A 14,242-nucleotide genomic window follows, 5' to 3' on the forward strand; every position below is an offset into this window, starting at 1 on the left:
CACTAAGGAATCCAATATAAAAAGCAGATTGGGAGTTTCCCCCCCAAATATGTAAGTGACATATTTCTGCACTGTGGTGTCATTAAGATTTAATTAGCTTCAATAAATATTTGCAGACTTCGAGTGATGTTTGTGATATGTAGAACTTTCATTATTAATACTTGAGACTGCATGTCCTTACATTAAGTAAGGAGAAAGTGAGGTCTGCAGATGCTGGAGATCAAAGTTGAAACTTTATTGCTGGAACAGCACAGCAGGTCAGGCAGCATCCAGGGAACAGGAGATTCGACGTTTCGGGTGTGCCCGAAACGTCGAATCCCCTGTTCCCTGGATGCTGCCTGACCTGCTGTGCTGTTCCAGCAATAAAGTTTCAACTTACATTAAGTAAACATACTGAGAAGATAGGATGAAAATACTTTATATTTTAATACTTATCTGCAAGATATTAGTACATGAAACTAGAAATAACCTTCTTGTACAAAGTAAATAGTTACTCCACAATATATATCCAAAGCATAATGAAAATCAGTTGCTACAAATAGTCCCTCATTTTACATAGAAAAATAAATAGACACTCTGCACTAGGCACAGTTTGGCCTTGTTTCCATATTGGTCCTTTTGTATTTAATTGTTCCACAAGTTGCATTAATCAGGAGTCAAGAATTCTAATATAGTACTTTTCCAACACAATAAAATTATTTGGTAGTCAAGCTATTTAGGATTGCGTGTTTTATCGCAATAATCCCAAAAATTCTTAAGGCATTCTTTTGAGATAGTCCTGCAAGTTAACAAAACTGATAAAATATTTGTATGCAAAATTTAAGTTAGCTGTTTAATGTGCAACAAAATTCAACATTGTTCAGAAGGCATATAAATATCCTCACTTTTTGGAACCAAATGGAATTTTAGCCCAAAAGATACAGGCACGGTTTGAAAATAAAAACAAGACTTGGGATAAGAAATTTGAATTTGATACAAAAATACATTAGTAGCATTTGTTACAAATGGAAATGATGGTATTCAATAATTGATCTGCCTATCAGGTGTCATTTAAGGTGTAATTTTAACAAGGAGCCCAAATGTCAAAAACACGTGTGCATGGTAACAGAACAACAGAAGTCTATTGTTAATACATAGTATTCTTCAGATAAGGTAATATTTTAATGAAAATGTTAGGAGAATATTCACATGCAGGTATCAGCATATTAAAAAATAAGTTACAGTACCTCAAATCTCAGCCTAAATAGGTATTTTTCGCAATGCATAAAAATATTTTATAAAAGTGTTTATTGATTAAAAAAAGTAAGTATTTTTCAGAATTTTTGCATTTGTTTAAGAGCTTTTATCTTTGCATACCACTACCATTAATTTTTATTCAGTAAACATTTCACTGAAAGATTTGGCTGTTTCAGTTTTGAAAAAATCATTTGTATAGTAACAGCGATTTGAAAATAGGAAATCCAAAACATATATGCTTAGAGGGAAAGTATGATTTGTTTAAAAAATATTTGACTTATTCCAGTTTGTATGCAATTACACTAATTACAGAGTGTTATCAAAAAAACTAGCTTCTGAAAGCGCACTTGACAAACGCAAAATGTTAAAATTGTGTAAAGTTTCAGAAATTGTAAAGTTATGTTTTGCTTTTGCCAGTTTCTCAAAGCACCAATAAGATTTCTATCATCATTAGATTCACATTTGTTGAATAATTTTGTTTAACACATTTGATAGAATAATTTTTTTAACATGAATAAAAGTGTTTTCTACTAATCTTTGGATAGTTAACAGAGTGTTGGACCTTCAGACAGGTATCGAATGCGTTGGGAGTGTTGATATTTCTTCATACAAATAAAAAAAATATTTTTTGTTAATACCTGCAAATTAAAAAAAAGCCACTGAAATATCTTTGTTCAGACCCCATACCTATTCCGTTGCTTTTTTCCCCCCAAATGGTTTTTAACTCAACTATTATAAGAATTTATTGATTCATATGGAGTGTATAAACCTCCCAAATTTAAAAGTATTTTCATTTCCTGCACAACTACATTTTGCTCAAAGTGATGCAAGATGAGGTTTTAGGCAGAGATTGATTTCAAATTAATTATCTAACATTAAATTTCTTTTTATGGCAATTTATCAGTTTCTTCTGGAATAAAACAATTAAGATTACAGCTTACCACATTAGAAAATAAGTTTACAAAAAAACAAGACAGAATATATCTGCTTCATCTCGTTTCTCTGCAATTCTAATCAACTTTGCTCAACATTTCCTGGGCATAAGACTCAAGACAGGAATATTTGAAATGATTCAATGAAAAATCTCAACTGTGGTTTATATAAAAAAGATTAAAATAATATAACAACATTTTTTGTTAGCAATGTACAGAATACAAGGTTTTGACTGACATTATAAAATATTTGCACATCTTCACCATGCACAGTACTTGAGTGTACACCGCACGGAGCAGTGTGACAATTTGCTTTGACTTTGTTCAGCTTCAGTGAGAGCTACCCTCTGCTGGACAACATTGGCAATATCAATGATTCTTCTCATTGTAATCTTGATTGGAGTTCCTTCTTTATTATTCATTGGTCTCCAATCATGCAGTGTTTAGAACTACCATGGAATCAAATACAGTTAGATTCCATTAATTTAGTTGCAATTTATTTCAATTGTGGTGTCTTTGGATTCAGTTGGTGATGACTTTAATTCTACATATGCTGAAAGCAGAATATCCAAACAAGGTTTAGAAAAGTGAATGCAAAATGAAAGTAATTCTTTCAAAAGCTGCATAAATTTAATAATAGATAGCATACAATCCATTTTAATGCACAATGTTTATTTTACTCATTTACCAAAAATATAAAACCTACTCCTAAATTTGTCAGACATACTGTATTAAACTTTCTGGCTGAATTTGAACATGTATCCAGAGTCCAAAACAATCATTTTCCTATTCTGAAAAAAAGGCACTAACTGAAAGTCCCACTCACACTCTCTCTCTCTGAAGACGTTACCTTGCCTGAGCATTTCTAGTAGTGTTTGCATTAAAACACTTTCATTGTTGGTCTATATGGTTTGAGATCTTTGAGAAGATCTTGGAACGTTTGAGCACTCTGGGTTTATACTTGGAGTTTAGAAGGATGAAAGGGGTATCTAGAGTCATAGATTCATACAGCATAGAAACAGACCCTTTGGTCCAACCCGTCCATGCCGACCAGATATCCCAACCCAATCTAGTCCCACCTGCCAGCTCCCGGCCCATATCCCTCCAAACCCTTCCTATCTAATTGAAACAAACAGAATATTGAATAGCCTGGACAGAGTAGATGTTGGGAAGATGCTTCCATTGGTAGGAGAGACTAGGATCTGAGGGCACAGCTTTAGAGTAAAGGGAAGACCTTTTAGAACTGAGATAAGGAGAAACTTCTTCAACCAGGGAGTGGTAAATCTATGGAGTTCATTGCCACAAAGCTGTGGAGGGCAGGTCATTGAGTATATTTAAGATGGAGATAGATAGGTTCTTGATTGTCAAGGGTTACTGGGAGAAGGCGGGAGAATGGGTTGAGAAACTTATTAGCCATGATTGAATGGAGGAGAAGATCTGATGGGCTGAATGGCCTAATTTCTACTCCTATGTCTTATGGTTTTAAGATTTGTAGATTTTGTTGTCAGTTTGCTCGCTGAGCTGGTGGGTTTGTTTTCAGACGTTTCATCATTATGGTAGGTAACATCATCACCGAGTCTTCAGTGAAGCGTTGGTGTTCTGTCCCACTTGTTGTGTGCGTGTTTTGGTTTGCTCTGGTGGGTGATATAATTTCCGGTTCTGCTTCTGAGATATTGGTAAATAGGATCCAAACCTACATGTTTGTTAATGGAGTTCCGGTTTCAATGCCAGGCCTCCAGGAATTCCCATATGTATCTTTGTTTGGATGTCCCAGGATGGATGCATTGCCCTAGTCAAACTGGTGTCCCTCTTTGTCCGTGTGTATGGGCACCAGTGATAGTGATACCATTATCATGAAGTTCTTCAAAACAACTTCATATGCCATCATGTGCTTTGGGCATTCTAATGTCACACTATATACAATATTATGTCCATTACTCTCGATATGGTCTCCTCTATATTGGGGAGATAGGATGCTAACTCACAGAATGTTTCAGGGAACATCTCCGGGACACGCACCAAACAACCCCATCGCCCTGTTGCCAATCACTTCAATCCCACCCCCCCCCCCCCCCCCTCCCATTCCGTCAAGAATATGAAAGCCCTGGGCCTCGTCCACTGCTATATCCAAGCCACCTGACACCTGGAGGAAGAACACCTCTTCTCCCTTGGGACCCTCCAACCACGGCATCAACGTCAACTTCAGTTTCCTCATCTCTCCTCCCCCTGCCTCATCTCAGATACAACCATCCAACTTGGCACTGCCTTCTTTAACTGTCCTGCCTGAACATCTTTCTTCCCACCTATTCACTCCACCCTCCACTCTGACCTATCACTATCACATCCCACTTGCATCTACCTATCACCTTCCCAGATACCTTAGCCCCACTCCCACCCACCTATCTCTCAGCCCCCTTCCCCCTCCTCCAAGCTCCCACATTATTAATGAAGAGCTTATGCCGGAAATGTTGACTCTTCTGCTCTGATGCTGCCTGACCTGCTGTGCTTTTCCAGTGCTACACTTTGACTGAATACAATATTATGTTAGTATACAAAGACATTTAGAAACATTTATAAATGCAGAGTTTTAAAAAGTGTTAGTTCCATTTTTTTTCATTGTAAAGACTTTGTGAATAAAGTTCAATGTACAAATTAAAATAATATGCCTTTTTAGATCATTGTAATTACTGCCAGTGATTTATAGTTATTTGCTCTGATTTGGATCTCATGTTGCTTCTAAATGGCATAACAATAGAGTAGCATTCAATTGCTGTTCATAACTTATTTCCTCTATTTACAACATTAAGTGATGCTGCACTCTGTTCAATGGACAAAAATAGATGTGCATTTATATAGAACCTCATGATCATTTCAAGGTGCTTTACAGTGGCGGTCTCTTGATACCCAGCCATATTGCAATGTAGGGACTGGAACAGTCACCTTGTTCATTAATAATGTCAGTGAGCTTAGTCTTCTACTACGATTCTTGACTCAGGGATAAACATCGGCAAGGAAACTAGAAATCACTCCTCTACTCTTTTTCAAATAATTAATGGAACCTTTTATATCCATCCAGGAGTGTAAATAGGACCTCATTTTAATGTCTCAACTGAAAGACAACAAATCTGATGGTGACATACTGGCCTCCACTGCAGTGGTATGCCACTTTGAATTTTGTGCTCAAGTCCTACCATTGGAAGTCAACCTCAAACTTTGGCTCAGAAATGAGAATGTGAACAATTGTTAGAACGGCTGATATAAGGTAAAGGGCTCACATTTACACTTGTCCAGTATTAACTAGATTCAACTTCAAATGCTTCAAAAATAAACATACTATATGAAGTTGTCAAGACTTTTATGAATATAATAGTCATAGTTCCTTCAGAAATAAAAAAACTGCTGGAAAAGCTCAGCACACTTGGCAGCATCTATGGAGAGAAATCAGTTAACGTTTTGGGTCAAGTGATTGTAATGGTAACTGTTAAGAGTTTTCATTTACAGGTAGTTGTTCTATAATGTGAAAAATCACTTTAGAAACAGAGCTTAAAGTATTGGCCATATAAACACATTGCAGCCAGCACATGTTTTAAAAGTTCAAGCTTTAGAAACAGTGTCCCCAATTCGTCAATTGTGTTACAGCAAATTCGCATTAATAAAATGCGTGTTATAGCAGAACAACCTGTAACTACAAATACAAGAAAATTAGTGTTAGGGCAAAGAAGGAACAAATTTGTCTTGCATTTGTAGCCATGATGCAGAGATGTTGGTGTTGGACTGGGATGCATAAAGGTTGCCCCTTTCACTTTACCTGACAAAGGGGCAATTCTTCAAAAGTTTGTGACTTCAAATAAACCTGTTGGAGTCTGACTTCTGACCTTGTATTTGTAGTTAATTGAAAAATCTTAACAGTTAATACAAATCTCAGACTGATGCAATGCACAATTTAACCAAAAGTGTAACTCAAATTTAGACAGTTTTAAGCATTTATGGATAAAACACCTGATTCACATTTCCTGCATTCTAATTTTACAGAGGCTAATCTCAAAGAGAAATAATGACACAATTTTATGAAATGTACCACAACTTCATATTTCAAAGCAGGAAAGAAAATTATGGAATATTTGTCTGTAATTTGGATTCCTGCTGAATGAGATTATGTTGTCATTTATGACCCTACGGTGAGCATCTAATGCTATATCATATGAATCAAAGACCATTTTCACCTGTCTAAATATCACAACTCAAACACCAATTTAGCCCATTTACTGCTGAAACCTACGTATAAGTCACTCTATATCCCTTGACTCAGTGATTGATTAGTTCAGTTGGCTGGATGGCTACTGCAACTCAGTAACACCAACAGCCTGGGTTCAATTTCTGTTCCAATTGAGGTGAGCATGAAGGATCAAGTGAGAGATATCAGATTAAACCAGCACTCGTTGTCACTCTCTAATGAGAGCAGGTTTATGGTCTGACAGAGCTATCTTTAGCACTTCATCAGCACCTTTGCTCAGTGACAAGTGTACCTTTGATCAACCAGATTTTCGGATGGTGCAAACCACAGAAAAGGAGATGCATGAATGATAAACTCCCAGATTAATGACAATGTCATACTGGAACAAGACTCTGATAACCAAATGGATGGTATCAGGCACAGCAACATTTGCTTTCCTCGACACAGATAACAAAAAACTATAAGACAAAGGACAAGATGGCCATTCAGCACATTGAGTCTGTTCCACCATTTACTGAGATCATGGCTGACTGATGCGATGGTCCTCAACTTCATTTGCCTTTCTTTTCTCATCACCCTTGATCATCTTACTGATTAGACACCTGTCCATCTCAGCCTTGACTACACTTAATGACCGGTCATAACAGTCTTCTGTTGTCACTACCCTCAAGAAATTCTTCATCTCTGACTTAAAAAGGGTGATCCCATACTCTGAGTTATGCCCTCTGGTCCTAGTGTCCCCCACGAGGGGAAACAACAACTCTACATCTACCCTGTCAAACCTCCCCTTTCCAACCTCCCACTAGAGTATCTTATGTTTCAGTAAGGTCACTTCTCATTTTTCTAAACTCCAATAAGTGTAAGCCCAAACTATCAACCTCTGATAAGAAAATCCCTCCATTCCCGAATCAATCTGGTAAACCGTTTGCTGGAGAATAAGTCACTAAGCAGTTGATATGATTTAATGACAGAGGTATCTAATGATCATGCAATTCATTTCCAGGTGGATCGGATTAAATTTGAGCATATGCTATTTTATGAATCACTGATATAAACATCTTTTCTACTACATTGGTATAAAAAGGTCACAGCACCAATGAAAACTGAATCAGAACACCACTGGAACAGGCCTAAGGTGATGCTGCCTTCCAAACTTTACAGCGAACATAGTAAGGCAGCACAAAAGCATTTTGTGATTATAATTGAAGTATTTTCCTAATGTGGGTAACTGGACTACGAGTTTATAAGCATTTCTCTCCTACTATTATCTAGGAGGCTGGCTACAAATAATCTTGATGTTTATGGCATAAGACATGACAAACACTTCCCCAGAACTTGATCACAAGATAAGTCCAAATAAAGATGGTCTTTTCTGAAAAGTTGACTTGTGATTTTCAAATAATCTCATTCCTCAGAAAATTGTTTCCATTGTTTACCAATTGTCTAAGACAACTATTTACTGTACAAATACAATATAACACTCTCAAAACATCCATCCTGGCAAAAAAAACTCTTCTTAGTGACTGTCCTTTGTATTGAGAAACACTCGTTTTGCATCCAGAATCTGCACCCTTGTTCACATATATAACTATATTCAATAACAGGAACTGAATATAACAGCTCTTGGGAGAAATACCTGGTTGAGTTTCGCAGTATCAATTATGAATGGGAACTTCCTTTTCCAAGGCTATGAATTATTTGAGATGTAGTCATAGATGAACCTGCATAAAGAAAATTTTAGAATATTATCAACTGAACATGAAATATTATATTTTTACCATGTTTGAATAAAATATAGAGAGTTTGGAAACAAATGGAATAAAATATACATTTCATGTACAAGATAACCATGCATGTTAACAATCTAGGTTTGTTCAATATATCATTTCAGTTGCATGACACTGTAATCTTTTGCTATAAATTCTGTGTCTTATGGTCCTGCTCTGCAACGACCTGAAGGAGCAGTGCTCCAAAAGCTAGTGATTCCTAATAAGCCTGTTGGACTACAACTGGTGTTGTCAAATTTTTAACTTTGTCCCCCAGTCCAACACATCAATATTACTTACATCTCATTGTATCAAAAACAAAGCTGTAAGATTAGACATTCTTATTCAAAGAAGTAACTTTTAGTCTGATTTCCATGATAATATTAATAGTTTTCTCTCAAGCACTAATCCCTTTGAATACGCTATTAATGTTCCTCTATACGGCTCCAAAACAATCTCCTCTTCTTCAAAATCATTGAACATATCATCACCCAAATCAGTGGTCATCATTTCAGAGCACCAAGTTTAAACTATTCCAACAAGCATGACTACAGCTCTGACATAGTCTACAAAGACATCAGCTGTGAGTGAGACCATGATGCACAAACTCACCTCATGGACCTTCAGCTGGTTGTAATGTTTGAAATAACATCATTCAACTGGGTGGAACCTCTCTAGCTCTTTTCCATTACCATCTGTTCAAAGCAAGAGAATCCCCTACAGATTCTCTTCATCTCATTGCATACAACTGTACTTGGCATAGCCAAGGATCTACCTTTGGTACACTAATTTCTCATCAATATCCTGCTCTTGAAGACATCACCTAAAAACACAACAAATCTCACATGCATACAAATAATGTCCATCCCTATGTCAGCAATACCTCTCTCAAATGCTCTGCTGTCTTATAATTTATCATCGACTTGTCTGACATCCTGATCAGGATGAACAGAAATTTTCTCAAAGATTGAAAAACTCAGTTACCTCGCCACAAACTACTTTCATCCCCATCACTATCAGAGATGAAATCAGAACATTTATTGCAATGTTATCATCCTTTTTGGTTGTGGGATCAACCTCCAACCACATCTGCTCCATTACCAAAACTGCTGACTTGTAGCTGTAATATATCACTCATTCCTTTCTCAGCTCATGGAAGGAAATCTTCATCCACACCTTTGTTACCTCCGGATTTGACTATCCCAACATTCTCATGGCTGGCCTCCACTCTTCCACTCTCCATAAACTTGGAACTAATTTAAAACTCTATTGACCATATTCACATTCACCCAGCAGACTTGTCCTCACTGACCTATGCTTGCTCAGTTCAACAGCATTTTGATTTCAGAATTTGCATCTCCATTTTTAAATCCCTTTGTAAACTTGTATCTTGCTATTCCCATTATCTTGCCCAGTCGTACAATCTTTTGAGATCTCGATATGACTCTAGCCTCTTGCATAACACTGAGTTTGACAACTTCACCATTGACAGAGAGCTGCTTGGGTCTCCTGTTCTGGAAATCTCTCCTTAAGCAGTTCTGCATCGCCTTTCCCCTCAAGCCACTCCTTCAAATCTATACCTTTGTCCAATCTTTGGATGACTGAATATCCCTTTAGGAGGCTTAATGTCCAGTTTTGTTTGGTAATATCCCTGCAAATACAAGTTATAGTTACCATGTGAGATGGAGGTAAGACCCCTTATTACAGCTACAATAATTTATATTTATAAGGCTTTTGAAGATCACAGATGTTGGCTTCTTCCATCATTTATTCCAATATTATTTTATGGATGTGCGTTACGTGCAATCTAGGGAACCTACAGAAATTAATAGCTGTCTGTCGTATTTCTACTTAAACAATATATAATTAATAAAAATGGAGACACTCCAGCATATTTATACTCTGGTTACGTAGGAATGTCTTTAAAACATTGGAAGTACTGTGCAGATAGAGCATTACGTGAGAAACTTGTGTTATAATTTCAAAGGATAATACTTAGTGGTTAAACTAGTTTAAATTTTCACATCCAACTTACTTTGAAAGGGATTTTCTGCTCCCTGCTGTGATTCACTAGGATTCACATCTGCAAAGTAGAGTTTAGGTCTCTCGTGGTATTTGACTCTGTAAGTATCAGTCATGCAATTATCCACAGAAAAATATGTTATTGGAGCAACAGGTTTATCCAGTCCTGAAGGAGCATTGGTTGCAGATTCGTCAGGTACATATGCATCATGATTAGATTTTTCAGCAGGACTTGAAATGTGTCCTTGATTAGAAATCCTTCTTGGCACTTCATTCAGAGGTACCGTTGCATCATCCGTAAACCTGGATTTTATGCACGTAGCCACTTTTGTCAAAACATTTTCCTTTTGCTCTCTTAGCTCATCTCCAATCAGGGCTCTCCGATTATACATTTTTGGAGGCAAAGGTGGTGGCGATGACCTATCTTGATGAATAGATTCTAGGAGTTTTTCTCTCTTATCACAACCCTGATATGAGCTTAGGCCCTCAGACAGCAGGCATTGATCAAGCTGAGATTTCTCAGAGGATCGACTGGCTGGATGCAAATGTACCGGTGATCCAGTTGGTGGCGTCACTGCAGTTATTTCCATACGCTGTAACTGGGGAGGAGACCAATGATCTTCAGAATCCAGTGCGATTGGAAAATTGTACCCAGAACTTTTCCCATAAGCAACCTCCTTGAAATCCTTACTAGGAAATACACAATGATCTTGTGGCACAGGTATATCTTTGTAGTTGGACTTGGTTGAAATATTTGGAACAGGTTTGTCTGTGGATGATTGTTTCAATTGCTGTTGTAGAGGATTTGGATTATCTTTACAGAACCTGTGGTTTTGCAAGTTCATTCCTAATGATTCATGAAACTGTGTATTTTGCTTAGGGAAGGGAGCAGATTTCCTGGATCTTTCTAGTGAAGGTGAAGCTTGGCCTTTAGTAAGCCTATCCATACCGATGTGAGATCTAAAAATAAATTAATAATGCAAGTTAAAATTCTTCCATAGCACATATAAAGTATTCCTATAAAGGATAGAAGATTTGAAATGGGTATTCTTGAATTTACTGCAACACCAATTACCTTTGCATGTTAGGTCCTTCAACAATGTCATCTCTTAGTTTCAACTCCTTGTTCTGCATTTCAGCTGTGATTGAAAAGAAGTAAAAGCTATTTTGTTAGTTCACATAAATGCGACTTCAAAAAGTCTGGAGTTCTTAATCAGTGCAGTCTGATATAAACGTTACATGATCCATTATGGCTGTTCACAAATATTCTGAAATCAAATCTACACCAATGTAGAATCCTCACATTATCAATTTTTCTCAAATGATATATATGTATTGTGAATGGATAAAAAATTTGTAAGAGCATAGACTAACTACAGTCCTCATAGGAATGAAAGATAAAAGTTACATTTTGCAGAACATGAATGCCTTCATGTCTCAGAATGGGAAATTTGCATACATCATGTGGGCTACTGTAGGCCCCAATTAGCGTATACCAGCACTCGTAGAAAATTACATGCCATATTCCAATCGATCCTCTGCAGATTTTTGTTAATCATTTGATGTATCTAATATTTATCACCAATGCCAATACTTTTCTTTTTAAAAAGCTTAACCTTGACTATTCCCTTTATGACTTTAAACATCTCGATTATCTCCGTTTGAAGAAATCAAGCTACAGGTACTCCAAATTAGGCTGCTCTTACAACTAATTTGCACAACAATATGGACAAGCCAAGGCTGCACTTAATATTTGGTGCCCTGAAAAGTGGGTGGTCGCACTTGAGACCACAACAATATTGAAATAGATCCTTCGAATTATCAGAAACATTCCAATGTTTTGAATTGTATCTGGCACAAAGGAAGATGCTGTGGTTATTAGCAGTCCATCATCTCAGTCTAAGGATGTCACTGCAGGGTTTCTGCCCGATGGCAATAATCTTCAATTGTTTCAAAGCTGTTGGGCGGCACGGTGGCTTTTTCCAGAGTTCGATAGATTCGGGATCAGTTCCTGCGGATTGGAGGGTGGCTAATGTTGTACCACTTTTTAAGAAAGGTGGGAAAGAGAAAGCAGGAAATTATAGACCAGTTAGTCTGACCTCAGTGATGGGAAAGATGCTGGAGTCTATTATAAAGGATGAAATTATGACACAGCTGGATAGTAGTAACAGGATGGGTCAGAGTCAGCATGGATTTATGAAGGGGAAATCATGCTTGACTAATCTCCTGGAATCTTTTGAGGATGTAACACTGAAGATGGATGAGGGAGATCCAGTAGATGTAGTGTACCTGGACTTTCAGAAAGCTTTTGATAAAGTCCCACATAGGAGGTTAGTGAGCAAAATTAGGGCGCATGGTATTGGGGGCAAAGTACTAAAGTAACATTAGCAAATTTGCTGATGATACTAAGCTGGGTGGCAGGGTGAAATGTGATGAGGATGTTAGGAGATTACAGGGTGACCTGGACAGGTTAGGTGAGTGGTCAGATGCATGGCAGATGCAGTTTAATGTGGATAAATGTTTGGTTATCCACTTTGGTGGCAAGAACAGGAAGGCAGATTACTATCTAAATGGAATCAATTTAGGTAAAAGAGGCAGTACAAAGAGATCTGGGTGTTCTTGTACACCAGTTAATGAAGGTAAGCATGCAGGTACAGCAGGTAGTGAAGAAGGCTAATAGTATGCTGGCCTTCAGAACAAGAGGGCTTGAGTATAGAAGCAAAGAGGTTCTTCTGCAGCTGTACAGGGCCCTGGTGAGACCACACCATGTACTGTGTGCAGTTCTGATCTCCAAATTTGAGGAAAGACATTCTGGCTATTGAGGGAGTGCAGCGTAGGTTCACAAGGTCAATTCCTGGAATGGCAGGATTACCTTACGCTAAAAGACTGGAGCGACTGGACTTGTATACCCTTGAGTTTAGAAGGAGAGGGGATCTGATTGAGACATAAGATTATTAAGGGATTGGATACTTTGGAGGCAGGAAACATGTTTCCGCTGATGGGTGAGTGCCGAACCAGAGGTCACAGCTTAAAAATACAGGGTAGACCATTTAGGACGGAGATGAGGAGAATCTTCTTCACCCAGAGAGTGGTGGCTGTGTGGAATGCTCTGCCCCAGAGGTCAGTGGAGACCCAGTCTCTGGATTCATTTAAGAAAGAGTTGGATAGAGCTCTCAAGGATAGTGGAATCAAGGGTTATGGAGATAAGGCAGGAACGGGATACTGATTAAGGATGATCAGCCATGATCATAATGAATGGTGGTGCAGGCTCGAAGGGCAGAATGGCCTACTCCTGCACCTATTGTCTATTGTCAGTGGTTAGCATTGCTGCCTCACAACACCATGGACCCAGGTTCAATTCTGGCCTTGGGTGATTGTCTGTGTGCACATTCTCCCAGTGTCTGCGTGGGTTTCCTCCTACAGTTCAAAGATGTGCAGGTCAGGTGAATTGGCCATGCTAAATTGCTCAAAGTTTTAGGTGCATTAGTCAGAGGATCTGGGTGGGTTACTCTTCGGTGGGTCGGTGTGGAGTTGTTGGGCCGAAGGGCCTGTTTCCACACTGTAGGGAATCTAAAAAAAAGCCTTCCCTCCATCATAAGAATGTCTGATGATTGCACAATTTCACCACTAGTCACTACGCCTCAGGTACTGAAGCAGTTTGTGTCCAAATGCAGGAAAACCAGGACAACATACAGGCTAGGGCTGATAGCTGGTGCAAGTGTTATTGCCACCTACGTGCTGGGCAATGATCATCTCAAACCTAATCATCACCCCTTGTTATTCAATGGCTTTACCCTCACTAAATTTCCCGATTAACACCTCACTGGGGGCTACAGTTGACTTGTAATTAAACAGGACTAATTTTGCCCTTTGTGCATTTTTGTAGGAGGTAGGGTGGGAGGTGGTGTAATCCAGGTAGCTTTGGGAGTCAGTGGGTTTGTAAAAAAAAAAAATGTCAGTGTTGAGTCAGTCCTCGTGGATGGAGATGGAGAGGTCTAGGCAGGGGAGGGAGGTATCAGAGATGGTCCAGGTGAATTTAAGGTCGGGGTGGA

The 14,242-nt window shown here is 38.2% G+C and overlaps 1 protein-coding gene across 1 annotated transcript in view; it reads right to left on the reverse strand.

Annotated features, from left to right (window-relative positions):
- Nucleotides 1–407: 407 nt before the first annotated feature.
- LOC122553126 (inactive ubiquitin carboxyl-terminal hydrolase 53-like) overlaps nucleotides 408–14,242 on the reverse strand; it is a 99,934-nt gene continuing 86,099 nt past the window's right edge. Inside the window, exons 14-17 of the mRNA XM_043696686.1 lie at nucleotides 11,266–11,329; nucleotides 10,204–11,150; nucleotides 8,039–8,123; nucleotides 408–2,721 (exon numbers count right to left, since the gene is read on the reverse strand). Coding sequence (XP_043552621.1) covers nucleotides 8,062–8,123; nucleotides 10,204–11,150; nucleotides 11,266–11,329 — 1,073 coding nt within the window. The 3' untranslated portion in view covers nucleotides 408–2,721; nucleotides 8,039–8,061. The remainder of the gene's footprint in view (nucleotides 2,722–8,038; nucleotides 8,124–10,203; nucleotides 11,151–11,265; nucleotides 11,330–14,242) is intronic.

Source organism: Chiloscyllium plagiosum, chromosome 1, assembly GCF_004010195.1.
Source record: "Chiloscyllium plagiosum isolate BGI_BamShark_2017 chromosome 1, ASM401019v2, whole genome shotgun sequence".
Taxonomy (NCBI): Eukaryota; Metazoa; Chordata; class Chondrichthyes; order Orectolobiformes; family Hemiscylliidae; genus Chiloscyllium; species Chiloscyllium plagiosum.